The sequence below is a fragment of the Porites lutea genome, chromosome 3 (genome assembly GCF_958299795.1).
Source record: "Porites lutea chromosome 3, jaPorLute2.1, whole genome shotgun sequence".
Lineage (NCBI taxonomy): Eukaryota > Metazoa > Cnidaria > Anthozoa > Scleractinia > Poritidae > Porites > Porites lutea.
In genome coordinates, this window is record NC_133203.1 from 2218635 (window position 1) to 2235723 (window position 17089).

Below are 17089 nucleotides of genomic sequence, written 5' to 3' on the forward strand. Positions count from 1 at the left end.
AGTGTGCCCAAAAAGACACGATAAATGAATTTGAATTTTTGACAAAAGCCATAGACTAACCCCTTTGGAAAAATGCAAATTTTGCGAATTGTTTACATCCATGTTTTAGAACGTCTTCAAACACATTTTCTAAGCCACATTTTACCTAAATCGAAACAAAAAAACAATTTCAAAATTTTGCCTAAAACGACGGACTAACCCATTTAGAAAAATGGAAAATTTGCGACTTTCTTAATTCGGTTTTTTTTATTGTCAAGAAAGGCTAGCTCTCTTTCTAGAACATCACCAAACACTTTTAATAATCCAAATTTACCAAAAAGGAAACGATGGAGAAACTTTAAATTTTTGACCGAAACCATGGACTAACTTCTTTGAAAAAATGGAAAATTTACGACTTTTTTAAATCGGTTTTTTGTATGGTCAAGACAGGCTAGTTTTCGACATAGAACGTCAAAAAGCACTTTTTCTAGGCAAAATTTGCCTTAAAGAAATTTCCAACTTTTCATGAAAACTATGGACTAACCCCTTTGGAAAAATGCAAATTTTGACACTTTTTTAAATCGGGGTTTTTAGGGTCAAGAAATGCTTGTTTTTTACCTAGAACGCCACAAAACTCTTTTTCTAGGCCAAATGTGACTACAAAAACACAATAAAGAAATTTCCAAGTTTTGGCAAAAACCATGGTCTAACCCCATTGCAAAAATGGAAATTTTGCAACTTTTTTAAATCAGTGTTTTTATAGTCAAGAAAGGCTAGTTTTCTATTTACAATGTCACCAAACACTCTTTTAAAGAATAATTTATTTACAAAAAAGAGAAGACGAAATTCCAAATTTTTTTACTAAAACCATGGATTAACCCATTTGAAAAAATGCAAATTTTGTGACTTTTTTATATCCAAGTTTTTATGGTCAAGAAAGACAAGTTTTCTATCTAAGACAATAAACAAATTTCCAACTTTTTTACCAAACCATTGTCTAACCCCTTTGAAAAAACACAATTTCGCTTTTTTTTTAATCAATGCTTTTAGGGTCAAACAAGGCTAGTTTTCTATCTAGAACGTCACAAACACCTCTCCTAGGCCAAATTTACAAAAAAAAGGATGAAATTGGACTACCCCTTTAGAAAAATCCAAATTTCGCAATGTTTTTCAATAGGTGTTTTTAAGGTCAAGAGAGGCTAGTTTTCTATCTAGAACGCCTCCAAATATTTCTTCGAGGCCAAATGTTCCTAAATTGGACAAATGAAGAAATTTGAAATTTTTGACCAATACAATGGACTAACCTCTTTGGAAAAAAGGTAATTTTGCGACCTTTTTAAATCAGTGTTTTTATGGTGAAGAAAGGCTAGTTTTTTTATATAGAACGTCACCAAAAACACTTTTTCCAGGCCAAATTTCCCTTAAAAGAAACGATAAAGAAATTTCAAATTTTTCATCAAAAGCATGGACTAACCCCTTTGGAAAAATGCAAAATTTGACCAAAAAAAAACGAGAAATCAATATGAAATGTTTCACCGAAACTATGGACTAACTTCTTTAAAAAATAGGAAATTTTACCACTTTTTTAAACCGGTTTGTTTTTATGGTCAAGAAAGGCTAATTTTTTATATAGAATGTAACCAAACACTTAATCTAGGCCAAATTTGCCTCAAACGGAACGAAGAAGAAATTTCCAATTTTTCACCAAAACCATGGACTAACCTCTTTGGAAAAGGGTAATTTTGCGACTTTTTTAAATCTGTGTTTTTACGGTAAAAAAAGCTAGTTTTTTTAGATATAGAACGTCACCTAACACTTTTTCTAGGCCAAATTTGCCTTAAAAGAACCGATAAAGAAATTTCAAATTTTTCATCAAAACCATAGACTAACCCCTTTGAAAAAGTGCAAATTTTGCGACTTTTTTAAATCAGTATTTTTATGGTCAAGAACGGCTATTTTACTATCTGGAAAGTCACCAACCACTCTTCCTAGGCCTTATTTGCCTAAAAAAACCATAAATGAATTTGAAATTTTTGACCAAAGCATGGACTAACGTCTTTGGAAAAATGCAAATTTTGCGACTTGTTTTTTAAAAGAAACGATGAAAAACTTTCAAATTTTTTACCAAAACCATGGACTAACCCCTTTGAAAAAAAAGCAAATTTTGCAACTGTTTTTAATTCATATTTTTGTGGTCAAGAAAGGCTAGCTTTCCATCTAAAACGTCACCAAACACATTTTTAGGCCAAGTGCCTAAAAGTAAACAGTAACGAAATTTCGAATTTTTGACAAAAACCATCGACCAACCCCTTTGAAAAAGTAAACATAGTTTGACCTCGTTAAATCGCTATTTTTATGGTCAAGAAAGGATAGTTCTTTTTTTTTATCTAGAAAGCCAAATTAAAAAGAAACCATGAAAACATCAAAATTTTCATTTTCCAAACGGGTTGGTCCATGGCTTTGGTCAAAAATTTCAAATTGATTTATCGTTTGGTTTTAGGCAAATTTGGCCTAGAAAAAGTGTTTGGTGACTTTCTAGATAGGAAACAAGCCGTTCTTGACCATAAAAACACGGATTTAAAAAAGCCGAAAAATTTGCATTTTTGCAAAGAGGTTAGTCCATGGTTTTGGTCAAAAATCATAAATTTCTTCATTGTTTCTTTCCAAGCACATTTGGCCTAGAAACAATATTTTGTGACGTTCTGTATAGAAAACTAGCCTTTCTACAAAGACAGAATGGAGTAATTTCAACGTTTTTCATTAAAATGCTAATAAATCTTAAATCGATGTTTATATAGTCTAAAAAGGCTTGGTGGCTATCTTTAACATCACCAAATACTATTTTTTGCCTTTATTATATTTGCCCCAAAAGAAGGAATGAAGAACGTTTGAAATTGTTAACAAACATTATACACCGAATGCAAATATGGCGGACCTCTCGGACGGCCCGGGTCTAGTTACGCGAAAGCGAGGCTAGTTAGGCCTCGAGAGTTTTGTTTTGACTGCGCGTCTTAGCGATCGAGTCGATCGATATGGTTTGCATCGAGTTGTTGCATGCCTGAGGGCCACCAAAAACAAGATTTTACTCTAGCTGGAATAGCCTTTACTTTCCCGAGATCTTTTCACAAAGAAACTTAAGGTTTCATGCGATTCGGCGCGGGGATGGGAAGCACTTTACAGCGAAACTGTGCTCGCTCACTTGCTTTAGATGAGAATACTCACGAAAGTATTTGAATGAAATAATTTTCACAACAGATGCTGCTGTTCCAAGATGTTTGCATGGTCTGTTATTTATCCAACAAAAGGTAAACATTCTCGAGAACGGGAGCATCCGCGGTGGACCGTAAGATCTTTTAGATTTCCCGCTGAAAACAGCTGCATTAAAATATAACAACAACAATAACAATCGCCTGTTAATCCTACAAGCGTGGCCTGTGAAACTTTGTAAGAACCAGAAAAAAGCGACATATTTCAAGAACAGTCCTTGACCAAAATGCACTGAAAAAACTAACGGAGGAACCGTTGCCAACTAAGAAAGTAAGAAGAAGAAAAAAGGTTCTGGAAGAAAATGAGCGTGCAAGTATTCGAGCATAGTATTTGACCTTGCGCGTGATCTATTTTAGCAACTTGTCGAATAGTTTCGAGATAAACTAACAGCGATTGTCCAAAAATTGCTTCTTTTATGGCACTGCTCAAACTCTTGAACACAGGATCGTGAAGACTGTGAAAAAACATTCGCCCTTGTTGTTTGTCGTTGTGTCCCTGAGAGCGCCTAAAGATTGGTAAGTCGCGACGGCGGATTCACTCGTCCTCGAGGATATTTACCTTTCCTTGGTAAGAGAACGGACAAAGCAAACTTGAAACAGAACCATGAATCTTTCAGTTATTCACCCATTCTAATAGTTTCGTGAGTCTTCTCTTCTGAAGTGAAGCGAGCACACTTTCGTTCTTTTAAAAAATAACTCCGTGATAGTAGAGTGCCTCCATTCGCGGCGCCGAATCGCTTGAATCCATTTCTTTCTTCGTAAAGAACTTTGGCAAAGCGAAGATAATCAACTTTCGTCTCTGCTGGAGTTAAATCTCCTATTTGATGGCTCTTAAGCACGTAACAACTCGAAGGAAACCATATTCATCGACTGAATCGCTAAGACGCGCAGTCAAAACAAAACTATCGAGGCCTCACTAGCCTCGCTTTCGCGCAACTAGACCGGGGCCGACCGAGAGATCCGCCATATTTGCATTCGGTGTATAGGTAAACCCCTTTTGAAAACTATATAGAATGGAATAGGCGAGTAGTAGTCTTAAAAAAGAAGGAATTTCATATTTTGTCCTAACATCATAAGCCATAATCGCTTTAGAGGCAATCCACCTAAGCAAGAGAGATGAATTTGTATTGAATTTGTAATATTTTGTAAAATATGTATTATCATTTTTTATTGCAAACGTTTCTTTAAAGGTAAAAATTTTCAATAAAAATTATATCGACATCACAACAATTATCAGTAAATTGAGGTGAATCCAAATAATAAGGAACATTACGAGCTCTAGCTTTTATTTCGGGCATCGTCAGCAGGATAAGTAAGGCTTGACGAGAAAATTACGATTACTTCAAAAGGAATCCTGGCTCTGGGGATAAATTTGACGGCTAAAATTTACAAATGCGGTCTCCGACTATATACTACGAAACGTCTACTTCTTATCATAGACACTGTTCAAATAGGGCTCTTTGGAGTACAGCTGTAATGTAGAGTCACACGTGACTCTCAATTGACGTGATAAGCCTGCGAATACAGCCGTTTCTCCTCCCTCCTCGCTGCTACAGACGTTTCGCGGAAGAGGTCTGATGACGTGAATCAATGTTTATGTAATCATAAAATTGATGGCCATGGGTTTCAGATGTAAATTTGTTAGAGCTTCTGTTTCACCTGCTCCGTTATAGTTCTTCTAAGAAGAGCGGCAGCAAAACTCATATACTTCTTGTAAAGAAGAAAAAACATTACACGACTAATGACTTTTTTAGTAGATCCAAAGCGTTTGAATAATCGATCTTTGTGACTTTTTGTCTTCTGTCTGTCATTCGTAAACAACAGCTATACATGTAGCTAAAAGAATAAAAATTACAAAGTCGACCAATCAGCTCAGCGCTCATTTATCAGATTCTGGAAAAATCTAAGTCGTCAGTAGTCGAATCGCAGACATCTCTCCCGCGACACGTCCTAGCGGCGAGGAGAGAGGAGAGACAGCTGTATTCGCAGGCTAGGACGTCACAGAACTTAAACAATGCGTTCGTCGCTCACTTTGACTCTTTCATCAAATCCACTCCTCATTCTCTAAAGCTTCAGTTTCAGTGGACTCGGTAACATCTCGAGGACCACTCTGAGGAGAAATGACGTCATCATCAGTTGCATTATTGTCACTGCCTGTTAACTCTTGAGTGCTTTCTGTGCCTGCAAAAGGTCCAAGTTTCCCATCAAAATCATCAACTGCATCGCTTTTCTGAACAGTTACTGCATTAGTAAACTCTTCCACAGCAATTTCAAGTTGTTCAAGAGAATTATCTCTGGCCTCTGGTACACTTTGCGATATACATGTAGAATCTTCCAAGGAATTAACACAATGCTGCTCAACATCTTCACGTGTTTTTACAACAACATCAATTTTGTCCACAGATGTATCACCAGCATCATCCATTTTGATTTTGTGAAGCTGTCTGGTGGAGCCGCGGGCCTCAAGCTCACTTAAATACAAAGAATCATCATAAGAATTTACACTCGCTTTATCCACAGATTTAGGCTCAGACTTCTCTAAAGGCACACCATCATTAGTCACTACTTCATTTTGTTCTGTTTCTTTTCTCTTCATGCCTTCACCACTACACTCTCCTGCAGCATTCTCATCCTCTTCACAGCCATAAACCTCGCGCTTGAAAGACCCTGAAGCAAAGTCCGAATCAGAGCTTTCAGCCCCCGAGATTTGTCTGTCTACTATATTTATGGATCCAGAATCCACGCTCATATTCTTCAGCCGTACAGCAACATCATCACCACACACTGAAAATGCAATCAGACAAACAGGAATTTATACACTGTACTGTAAATGAAACACTATCATCAACACAACTTATACAAACAAAAATGTACATGAACGCCCTTTTTTGGTCAACTAACTGAAATAAATTTGTATACATGCATCTCGCAAAACAATTGTGACAGCAAGACGTTCTAACAAGTATAAAGCCTATTATGCATTAACACATTAAATTAATATTTCTCCAGTTGTAGACTAAAATAGTATGTCAAAAAGTCAGAAATCCTGTAGACTATTAGTCTCCTATGTAGCCGTATCGTCGCGTAATGTCGTCGTCAATTTTGTCGTCACGCAACTCTCCTGCCGTTGGTTGATGACACAAAGAAAGGCTGCGCAGGACAGTAGCCGACTACGACCATTGCAACATACAGCAGCTATAGTGTTTCATTGCTGTTTCACACTTTCGTGCATCGTGCCAGTATGTTCATAATTTTGTGAACAGAGAGTCTCCCACGCAGACGTTCCTAGGGCTTCGTGAGGCGTTCCTTCTCCTTTGAACGTTCTTTTGCAAGGAACGCGTGACGAAGCCCGAAGAACGTCAGCGTGAGAGGCAAGTAAACAGAAGATTTTTCTTGCATTCTGATTTTTCACACTATATCCAAATTGTAAAAGGAATAACAGTTAACACTGTTTTCATACTACATACCATGATGCATATACTGAACGTAATAACAACTAACACTGTGCACAACATAAAAATTAGTGGATTAGTTACATTCACGAACTTGTACCTGACGACGTCTCTGTTCCGGACGGCACTTTCGTGCCCCCACCTTCCAAAATATGGGCCGTCTCAGGGAGGTCCCCTGGCAAAATGCCTTGAACCTCACTAAGGCTTGCGTTACAGTCCAGATCAAGATCAAGCTGGCTTTGATCAAGAGACATCTCATCTTCAGAATCTGCCCCAACACCAGCTTCTCTTTCTTGTAGATTAGCAATCATAGCCGACATTTTCTTGTCCTTTCTTTTCTGGTGAATGTCATCACTGATTGTTTCAAGCGACCTCAAGCAGTTAGAGTAGATAAGTTTTGCTTCACTAAGACCTCTCTGGATTGAATCCACTCTCAGCTTTAATTGCTGTAGGGTGTGCAAAATGTGAAAAAAATTCAAATTCATTCCCCCAAAAAATTCCGCCAAATCACTTGTTAATAAAAAAAAACAAACGATCGAGCGAAATAAAACTTATGAAACTACATAAGGTCCTACATGCATTGTATTCGAAACAGATATGTCTAACGTACTATGATACCGGTCTAACTTACCCAAAGGTGGCGATCAAATCCAACCTTCTCAACAAAGTATGGTCTACAAAGCACAATGCAGATCATAACAAAATATTAGTAACGTTGTACACTGTATAACCCTTGTGAATACAAAATGTTGGCATACAAGTCTCAATTTATGACAGCTGATTACTTTAAAAACACAGAACAAATCAGTAATGTTGTTAAACCGCGGCAGGATTTGCTCAGTCGGTAGAGCACTTGACCGCAGAGCGGAAGGTCGCGGCTTCGATTCCCGGGGCCGGACCAATACTCACGGTCTTAAAATAACTGAGAAAAGAAGGTACTTCCTTTGCCCTGCAGGCGGCTAGACCTTCGCGTTGCTCGGATGACCACGTAAAATGGCGGTCCCGTCTCCATTAGGAGACGTAAAATATAGTGTCCCCAATTAGCACTTTCGTGCTAAATACATTGACAGTCAAATGAAGTGCATTTTTTTTATTTACCTGCACAAATTTTAAACTCAATACTTGTACTGCATGCTAGGCAATTATAACAGCTGACTTGTTAAATTAAATGGAATTGTATGAATGTTAGACATTTCACTGATGAACGGTTGCAACATCTGTCGGAGCAACAATCGTCTGAAGACTGTTCCTTCAACCGGGTGGCCTCCAGTGCTTAGGTCAGCGTAGCAAGGTAGGTGTGTTTCCCAAGGTTACTAAAAAAATACTCAAAACTCACTTAGCTTTCTCCACAAACTTCTTCAGTTTGCTTTGCATCTCCTTTGCCTTTTTCTCAGTTTCTTGGTAGGACTTGTACATTTTCTGATGAGTTAACCAACTCTCCTTTTTCTGATTTTCTGCCTCGTTAACCTACAGTGTACATGGAATTCTAACCTTATTAATATGACGACTGCTGGTGCAGAAAAGGGTGCATCTTTTCCTAGATTTTATCCGAGGGCGGGGGAGGAGTACTTGTCTTAATTTTTGCTGGGTATGTTCCGCTGGTCTCTCAGTACCCCTACACTATCATAGTCTATTCTGTGGCCAATTATAGACCTCATCTAACTCGCTTTTGGGAAAATATAATTTTCACGATCCCAACTAAGTCTCTTTCTGTTTAAGCATCTACCTTCTAAAGCATTTTAACTAGGCCATCCTGTAATGAATTGGCACTTTTGTTAAACTTATGTAGTAGTAAAAATCTCCCCAAATTTCTACCTACCTAAATTTTCAGACCCCCAAAATCACGAAAAAGTGCGACGCCATTCTAGTACATAGTAACTCTCTCATTAAAAATGCAACCTTATTATAGTCAATCCAGTCGTGATAATATTATCCCATCAAGCAGGACATCCCTTTTAGCCTACCCCCTTGGTTTCCATACACAAAGCGATTTGGAATTTTTATCTCTTCTGGGCCTGGCTGTTCAAAGCAGGGTTAAGATGACCCAGCCAGGGTTTTATAGAGTGCCAAATTTGAATTCAGATAAGAAAGCGTAAAAGGCAGGTTGGGTTTAATTATTTTTGTCTACAATTCGTTGATTGGATGCTCTAAAAAGAATGTTTCCCAACAGCGAGGGTCCCCAATAGAATACTTCAATCCTGAATCCCGAGCCCCAATTTCGTGCAATCCCATAATGCCGATGAATTTTTTTGGGCATCCCACCTCCCACGATACTTTCAATCCCGAATCTTGCCCAGATTTTACTTTAAAATCCCAAATCCCGAGATTCAAATTATGAAAATCCCGCATCCCAAAAAACCTAATAGAGACCCTCATCATCTGGCCTGAGAAAACAGCTGACAATTCAAGATGCCACCACTGCTTTCCCCGCAAAATGACATCTGAGAATAGAGCGCAGAAATTCCATACTGATGAAGTATCACTTCCCAGATCTGAGTAGTGCTTCTGATAGGTCGTTTGCTTCAACCGATCAGAGGCACTGCCCTGATCTCCGTAATGATAGACCATCCATAGGGAATTTCTAGGCTTGTTTCTCGGACATCATTTTGCAGGGAAACCAGTGGTGGCGTCGCAAAATGTCAGCTGTTTTCTCAGGCTGAGTATTATCCAGCGGATAGATATTTATCTGGTGGATAGCACTACCTGGTCCTTTAGAACAATGAGGGACTAGGTGGAGAGAGTCACTGACTGAGAGTATATTTTCTTGCCCAAGAACAAATCATAATGACTTAAGTAAGGGCAAAAACTCAGACCTCTCGATCTGGTACTAGTTGTAGTTCGCAAAGGTAGATAGCGCTATCCACGGGATAAATCTCTATAATTTCATCAGATAGTGTCATTGGTTTCCCCAATACTTTTCTGCTGGATTCTGATTTATCCAGTGGATAGCGCTATCCAACTTTTGAACAACCAGGGCCTGGAGTTCAGCACACCGACCAACCCAAGCCCATGTGACCAGCAGTTCAATATTGCGGAAGAACAAGTAAAACCTTGCTCATTATTATTTTTGCATAGCCTTAACCTTTTAGAAAACGTGACAAGATGGTCACATCATTCAAGAAAAAGTGTCCTCACTAACTCAAGGGGTACAGGTAAGTGGATTACATGCAGGCCCTCTCTCCCCCTCCCCCCACTCTAGTGATACCAAATTCTTCGTTTACATTACAAGCATACCAAGTCAAATAGGTAGGAGATGTTAGCAGTTTATCAGAAAACTTTAAGGGGATTTTTCCAGGTACAATGTACCCCTTCAATTTTGATGTTGACTGAAGTAAGCAACTCGAAAAAAAAATAAAAAAATAAAAAAATATTATTAGATCATGATATTTCATTGCATAGTTAAAAATCAAAATTCTTAGAATTTACCTCAATTGTTGCCTGATTAAGCATTTCCTGAAGTGCTGTATCAAATGCTCTCTTCTCCCCGCTCAAAAACACTCTATTTTCTGCTTCTTGTACTCGTTGCCTAGCATATATGTGTCTGCTATTTGCTTTTTCATACTGAAGGGTTGCCTGTTGTAACTTAACATGAGCCTGCCAATGACAAGGGACATGTACAGAGTGTATTAATATGAATTATTAAATTTTCAACCTCGGATAATGCATTTCTAGCATTCTGATTGGTTCACTCAATCTCAGTTATCAGCGCATATACCTTAGTTTGACCTTATATGGAAAACAACTAAATTTCTCTCGGACAAAGAGGTGGAAAAAAGTAGATTTCAGAAGCTTTCTACCGATGAGACAACAGAAAAAACAAGAAAATGCCATACCGGCAGCAACAAAAAAGCCACAAACTTTGGTTTGAAATTACTTAATAGTACTTCGAAGTTTCCTTACAAATTTAAAGAAATTATAAGCTTAATTCTTCCATACGTTGAGCTGATTAACAAAGTTTACATAAAAGTTTTTCAGAATGGCTTGCAAGTCCTTGTAGGAGTAAGTTTTCAAAACCATTGGCAGATTTTTTGCATGTTTGAGGAGCTTTTAAACCTCTTAACACTTTCACAAATCCATAATGGGCCATAAAGGGCCTCAAGTGAATCCTACAATGAGCGGCTTTCCATTGAACAACAACAACAACAAATTGATTAATGAAGCTGGGTATTTGTGCAGCTCCAATTCAGTGGAGGAAGTATAAAACGAAATTGTTTGAAGAGCAATCAGATCGACGTATCCAGTGTCAAATTCCACAGTCACAGCAAAGGAAAGCGAAAACAGTACTTGTCGCGAATAATTTCAGCACAGCGTCCTTCCCTTTCAGATTTTTCATTCAACTAAGTTCGCAAATGGCGCACATGTCATGTGATTTTCCCTTCATTTACTGGAAGTCATATTAATATCTGGTCGTTTTGTAATATTTAAAATGAAATTTCGAAAATTCAGTTTTAATAACCAGATGTTTTCAAGAGTCTAAAAAAATTTACCAAAACAATAACATTATTTCATTCGTGCTTGTTGGATATGAGATAGTTATAGCCAACTCATATCCAACGTGTGCAAATGGAATAATTATTAAATGTTGCAGTGCTGAGTTGAAAGATTACAATGTACAATACATACATTGTATGTGCCAAAGACAGAAATGTTCAGCTTAAAATCCCTCCTCAGAAGGATATCTGCAACAATTAAACTACTTTTGTTTTTGCTAAAGAAAAGACAGGAATCTTTTATCCAGCTTTTCTGGGTGCTTTTTGGAAATAACATACAACATTTCTTGATTGTAGTTGATCTGATACAAGCCTGTAATGTTTTCTTTTTTTAATTGAATGTTAAGGTCTCTCTAGGGAAAAAAGAGATATCCTTGTAAATTGCTTGTCCTTCTGGGTTCAATTTTTCATTTCGACCAATTAAGTCTGACCTTCCTTATACAATCATGTAATGAACTCTGACCTCCCTACCTTACGCAGCTCTCTCAAAACATCATAAAAAGGTCGAGCTTTTTCAATGTTCTTATTGCCAAGCTTTTTTGTCTGAGCATTTAAATGATAAGTGGCAGCTGTCATGGTTTGCCGGAAGACTGCTCTGGCCTCCTACAAAACATTGAATAAGAAGAAAATCAATATTAAGAATTTACTTAAAAGAAAGGAAGCAAAGAAAAGAAAGAAGAAGGCTGGTTGACCGGAATGTAGCTGCATGTAAGAGCCAGCTGCTATAGGTACATTTCTGGACTGAGGATATTTCGTGGATTTTCCAGACCTAACAGTCCCTATAGGTACATTGTTCTCATCTGAGTATTCTCAGGAGCTGACTTTTTAAATTCTTCCAAACAGATTTCAATGAACAAATCAAAAGAAAAAAACTTATTTCTCAATTTTGTTCGATTGGAAAGTCCAAAAACTAGATTTTCAAATCCATATCAATATTCCTCAACCAAAAGTATTGCATATATTGGATGCTGGTAATATTATCATTGGTTTAAAAATTAATAATATTGTTGCCAAAAACAAGCATACATTCCTTTGTGCTCATCACATTGAGAGGTTTTCTTAATTCTGATTATGTTCAACCACAAACTCACAATGCCAATAAGTCTCAGGGAATGTTGAGAGAGCTGAGAGAGAGAGAGAGAGAGAGAGAGACAGACTGACAGACAGTGATATGCCAAAAAACTAAAAAGAAGGGGTGGTTGCGCTTATTTGAGTTTGAGTGGGAGTGGGAGGGGGAGGGGTTGGGTGGGGGGGGGAGGGGCGCTTATTCGAGGCTGGGCACTTATTAACTTTTTCAACCGTTAGGATGGGCGCTTATTCGAGGCGGGTGCTAACTCGAGGCTGGGCGCTTATTCGAATAAATACGGTAAGTCAAATACATTGTTGATTGAAAATCAACACTAATCGGTCTGAGCTAAGCAACACTGTAACATGCAAGGATTCAGGGATTCAAAAATAGTACACTTTTGTAAACTAATTTGGCCTTTTCTAGCGCTAACCAAACTCTCTGATCTAATGGGGAAGATATAAATGACAAAGATGAGCTTGGGAGCGTTGCGTGACGACAAAAAGATCGGTACAAACGAAGCAGACATTCCATACTCACATCAAGTTCAGCTTCTAAGTGGTTGACAGATTCCGCAGCGACGTTGAGTTTTTCGAGTTCGTCCTGGGTTAAAAAAAGTGAAGCTAAAATTTATCAAGCTTGTCACTGAGTCAGTGAAGATTAAACTTAAAATAGCTTACAATACTCCCGTAAATCTTTCAGTTTATATTTCACCTGAACACGAGGATCCAGTTCTTCTCCCTCTTCATCCTCCTCAGAATATTCATCTCCACTATATGAATTTCCATCTGCCATATCAAAAACGGATGTAAAACAAAGCAAAGGAAAAGCAATTGCACAAAACTGCCGTTCAAATCAGTGACATGTACGAGTCTTCGGCAATGTTCGAAAGTTTGTCGGAATTTCTAGACGATACGAAGGTTTAAAAACCGCTGTACAAAATATCTGCCTACACTTTTGATTGTTTTGGTTTTTCGGTTCTTTGCAATTTGTCTACGAAATGGGTAAAGTTGGCGTTTGGAAGGCATCTTATTATTGTAATAGGACCAAAACATGGATCTATGGCCGTTTGGTAATCTACACTCGTTGTATTCGCTTTGTGGAAGAAAAAGAGGGAAGAAATTGCGTCGATTTTCGAATATACTATGAGGATTTCTTCGAGCTAAAAAAAGAAACTACATCTATATTTTACGCGGCTATATCAGTCCGTGTTAACACTGATAAATATTGGTTCTCGTCGTTTTCTGATCGTGGATACGTTTTTAATACAATCGAACATTTTTGGAAGGAAAGGTTATTTGCGAGGTGCGTAGAAATATTCCAACCTCTACATGTACATGACACAAAATACGAATCAATTTCATGACGTAATCAATACTTTTGTATGGGAGTCCTTTATTTACTTTTACCAAAAAATGCTCTTTCATTTAATTTTTCAGCTCTGATGGTGAGGAACCACCTAACTCAAAACTCCTCAATATCCTATACGACGCACAGAGTACACTAACTTCAGCTGGGAAGACTGTGCACAAACAGGGGCAGCAAATTGATGCGGCTTGTTCCAACATAAACAAGATTCACAATGACCTGAGCGTGGCAGAGACTTTAATTTACAATCTAGATTCCTGGTTAAACAAATGGAACGTTGAAACTCCACATGTGCACATTGATGTTCCAGAAAACAATGCAATGGTAAAGAAGTCTGAATTTCCCATTGTTTATGCCAGGACACAGAAAGAAAAGCACTTACCCGGTAGTTTAGTTCTATCAAATGAATCAGTGGATATTTTAACTGCGGAAAGAAATTTTGATATCAGTTTTACTCTGAGGGAAATCACTGAAATCAGTGTTCACACACCATGGGAGATGACCATATTGCAGCTAAGGATTGGTCAGACTGGGCAGTCTGTGCATCTCATAGCAGCACGGTTAGTGCACATTCTTCAAACACTTGAGGCTCTGTTGCATGGGAAGGTAAACTATGAGGATCCACCAGGTGAATTTGAAGAAGATGCTGAGGAGAAGTTAGATGGACTTGATTTGCAAGGTGGGTAGCCTGCAACGCAGATGTAATTTAACCTCTGTTAGTAACGTCTGCAAAGCAGTGCCAAGATCATTGTTCTAGGCCCCCAACGCTCTGAACGAATTACCAGAAGAGCGTTTCGAATTTCCCTTCATCTTGATTGGCAAATTGACAATGGCATTTTAAACAGGCCAATCACAGCGTGTACTCAAATCTTGGTACACAGGTGGGGGCCCAGAACAAGGATTTCGGTGGGTAGAATTTTCGAGAGGGTACCCCCTATAATAGGGACCTTACGATCCGGCAACGTCCACGCCAATGAAAAGGTGAATAAAAAATTGACGTCTCATCCATTTTTAAACTTTTTCGTCCTCACAACAAGTCACCCAGTGACTTTTTTCACAATTTCCATGATATTCCCAAAAACAGGCAAACACAGTGATTTTCAAATTAGTTCCTTCCAAGTAGTAGATGCATGACAAATTTTACAGTTTAAAAGAAAAACTGAAAAATTTTAAAGAGTTTACATGGTTTGGGGGGATGCGGTCACAAAATTATAGACGTTTGTATGGATCTTTAACCATGTTTCAAGAGTCATAACTTGATTCCTGTTCAATTTTAGAGCACCAAACTTGGTCAAATAAGCAATCTCAACACGACCTTTTATATGGTGGTGTCAGTTTATTGATTAGTTCAAATTTGAAACTCGCCCCAGTTCCCTATGCAACTCTGAAATGGCTAATAGCAATTTCAAAGGATGCAAGGGGATATCATTGTGAAAGGGGTACCATTTGTCAATGGAAGGTGTTTGGAACTGTTTTTGTCAAAGTTGTATATACAGTGTAAAAGGTTAAGGGGTTGGACCGCAGGGCAGAGCCTTCCAGTATAAAACTTTGTAAAATACCCCCCTCCCCTCCTCCCCCTTTAAGGGGGTAGAACTGCAGTTTTATTGTTTCACTCATTGGTAAATTAAGTAATGGAATGTTTCTTTTTTCCAATAACCTGATTATCTGGTGTTTTCGGGGGTAAGGAGACTGTTGGGAAGCAAAAATGGGAGACAGGCTCAATTTCTGCTGCTTTCTGGAGTCCAGGTTCACTCCTGACCTCCCTGAGAAGAAAGGAAGTACCTCAGACAGCTCAGGTTCATTTCCCAAACCAGCTGCTGGTAATCAAGCCTATTTTGTGCCACTCCTTCCTTTATCTCTTCTCTTCCCCCCTTTCCACCAAAATCTCCTCTAGGCTATTTTGGCAAAAAATGCCCAACAAAATAAAGCCTTTCAAATACCCAGCGGAAGAAGGGTAGAAGTGAAACTGTTTTGTCTTTTTTGTATGCCAGAGCTTTGAAATCTTCCCAGCATTGTGCTGGTAATCAACATTTTGGGTAGTGGAAAACAATACGGTTCAACTAAGTTTTACTAGAACTTTGCTTCATGTTAACTCTTTCCCCACCGATGTGTTCAGGTGGCTGAGACAGGAGGCATGAACATTCCTACCCCCCCCCCCCCCTCCCCTAACCAGGTGACCTGGTAACAAACTAATATTCAATCCAGAAGGAAATGGAATAGCATTAATAATTATTGTACTTTTATTCTCACAGCACAGACAAGGTCCAGCTCTTTTGGCTTGAATAGCACTTTAACCAAAAATAATTCTGTCGTTCATTACAGATAATAACGATGATGCAAGCGCTGCTAGAGGAAACGTTCAATTTAACAGCAGTACAACAAAAAATTCCAAGTCAGTAACAGATGCTGAAGCAGCTGAGATGGGGCAGGTTCTGCAGCATATGAGAAGTCTCGCACTGGGAATACAGGATGAACAGAACAGGCAGCTTCGGCAATTGGATCTGCTATCAGATTCTGTTGATAAAGCCAATGAGAGAATACGAACTGATTCTCGCAAGATTTCAAAACTCACGTGACTTGAACATCTACTCAATAACCTGTAGTTTTCGTTGAATGCTAGGAGTATCATAATGATTTACGTTATTCACCTTTGTCAATCAGGTCTGGTTATAAAATAAATGTCAATGCTAGTGTAGGCAAAAAGCGGCAAATTAGGGGCGAGGGTAACAAAGGCCAGACAAAAAAAGAGAAAACCAAACAGTGCTTTGTTGAAGGTCTTCTGCTTTCGATGCTCCTTTCCTTTCAGAAAAACTACTTCAGTGTTTTATACCCAATTCAAAAGGCAAACAGCATATTATTCTGAAAAGCGGCATATCCATACTAAGACCCCAGTAGGAAATTACAATTGCCTAGTGACAAAAATAACTGGATTAAGCGAGTGCAATGCATAAGCGTATTAGCCGATACATGGACTTTCTCAAAGTCCTTCGCTTCTCGTTTCCGGTTCTGGTAGTAGTCTCCAAGTCTCTCGCTCACTTTGCCACCGAAACATAACAAATTTCTCGCTCGCCCTTTGCGCTCGAGAAAAATTTTGAGCTCGACTGGCGGGCAAGTCTAATGAAACAGGAAATGTTAGGTACTTAGTGGTCAGCTTCGAATCAATATGGGCCGCATATCTCAACTGAAGGTAAGTGCTGCAAGAAGATGCTTAACGGAAGTTACGCTACACTTCCACCCCACCCTTACCAAAGCAGTAACCTCGGGCTTTTACCGTATTGTTGATTAGGACTCTGACCCCAGACACGAAAGCATTAAAAAATGGAAAATTTAGTGAAAAAGTTTATTTTATTGACTTCGCATTGAGCTGGCGTTTACCCTTACAAGCAATGAATAAAAGAACCTTAATCAAATTTATCATTAGCGTCCCTTAGCTTAAGTTGAACCCTTTGGTGACGGCCGGCGAGTGGC

The 17089-nt window shown here is 38.5% G+C and overlaps 2 protein-coding genes across 2 annotated transcripts; one reads left to right on the plus strand and one right to left on the minus strand.

The window, feature by feature from the left end:
- Positions 1–4386: 4386 nt before the first annotated feature.
- Positions 4387–13131, minus strand: LOC140930183 (uncharacterized). The gene is made up of 8 exons (XM_073379845.1): positions 12968–13131; positions 12794–12856; positions 11659–11790; positions 10124–10291; positions 8034–8164; positions 7329–7371; positions 6798–7143; positions 4387–6029 (listed from the first exon to the last, which is right to left on the minus strand). Exons 1-8 carry the CDS (start codon positions 13046–13048, stop codon positions 5290–5292), a joined length of 1704 nt encoding a protein of 567 aa, XP_073235946.1. The 5' UTR covers positions 13049–13131; the 3' UTR covers positions 4387–5289.
- Positions 13132–13224: 93 nt separating this feature from the next.
- LOC140929261 (synaptosomal-associated protein 47-like) lies at positions 13225–16292 on the plus strand. The gene is made up of 3 exons (XM_073379066.1): positions 13225–13558; positions 13693–14300; positions 15944–16292. Exons 1-3 carry the CDS (start codon positions 13254–13256, stop codon positions 16195–16197), a joined length of 1167 nt encoding a protein of 388 aa, XP_073235167.1. The 5' UTR covers positions 13225–13253; the 3' UTR covers positions 16198–16292.
- The last annotated feature ends 797 nt before the right edge of the window (positions 16293–17089 follow it).

Coding starts and splice junctions, on each gene's coding strand:
- LOC140930183 (XM_073379845.1), bottom strand. CDS start 13,048: ATGGCAGATGGAAATTCATATAGTGGAGATGAATATTCTGAGGAGGAT. Junction 11,791..12,793: donor ACTTAGAAGCTGAACTTGAT/GTGAGTATGGAA, acceptor AATGTTTTGTAG/GAGGCCAGAGCAGTCTTCCG. Junction 7,372..8,033: donor AAGTTTGTGGAGAAAGCTAA/GTGAGTTTTGAG, acceptor TGTGCTTTGTAG/ACCATACTTTGTTGAGAAGG.
- LOC140929261 (XM_073379066.1), top strand. CDS start 13,254: ATGGGTAAAGTTGGCGTTTGGAAGGCATCTTATTATTGTAATAGGACC. Junction 13,559..13,692: donor AAGGAAAGGTTATTTGCGAG/GTGCGTAGAAAT, acceptor TTAATTTTTCAG/CTCTGATGGTGAGGAACCAC. Junction 14,301..15,943: donor AGATGGACTTGATTTGCAAG/GTGGGTAGCCTG, acceptor CGTTCATTACAG/ATAATAACGATGATGCAAGC.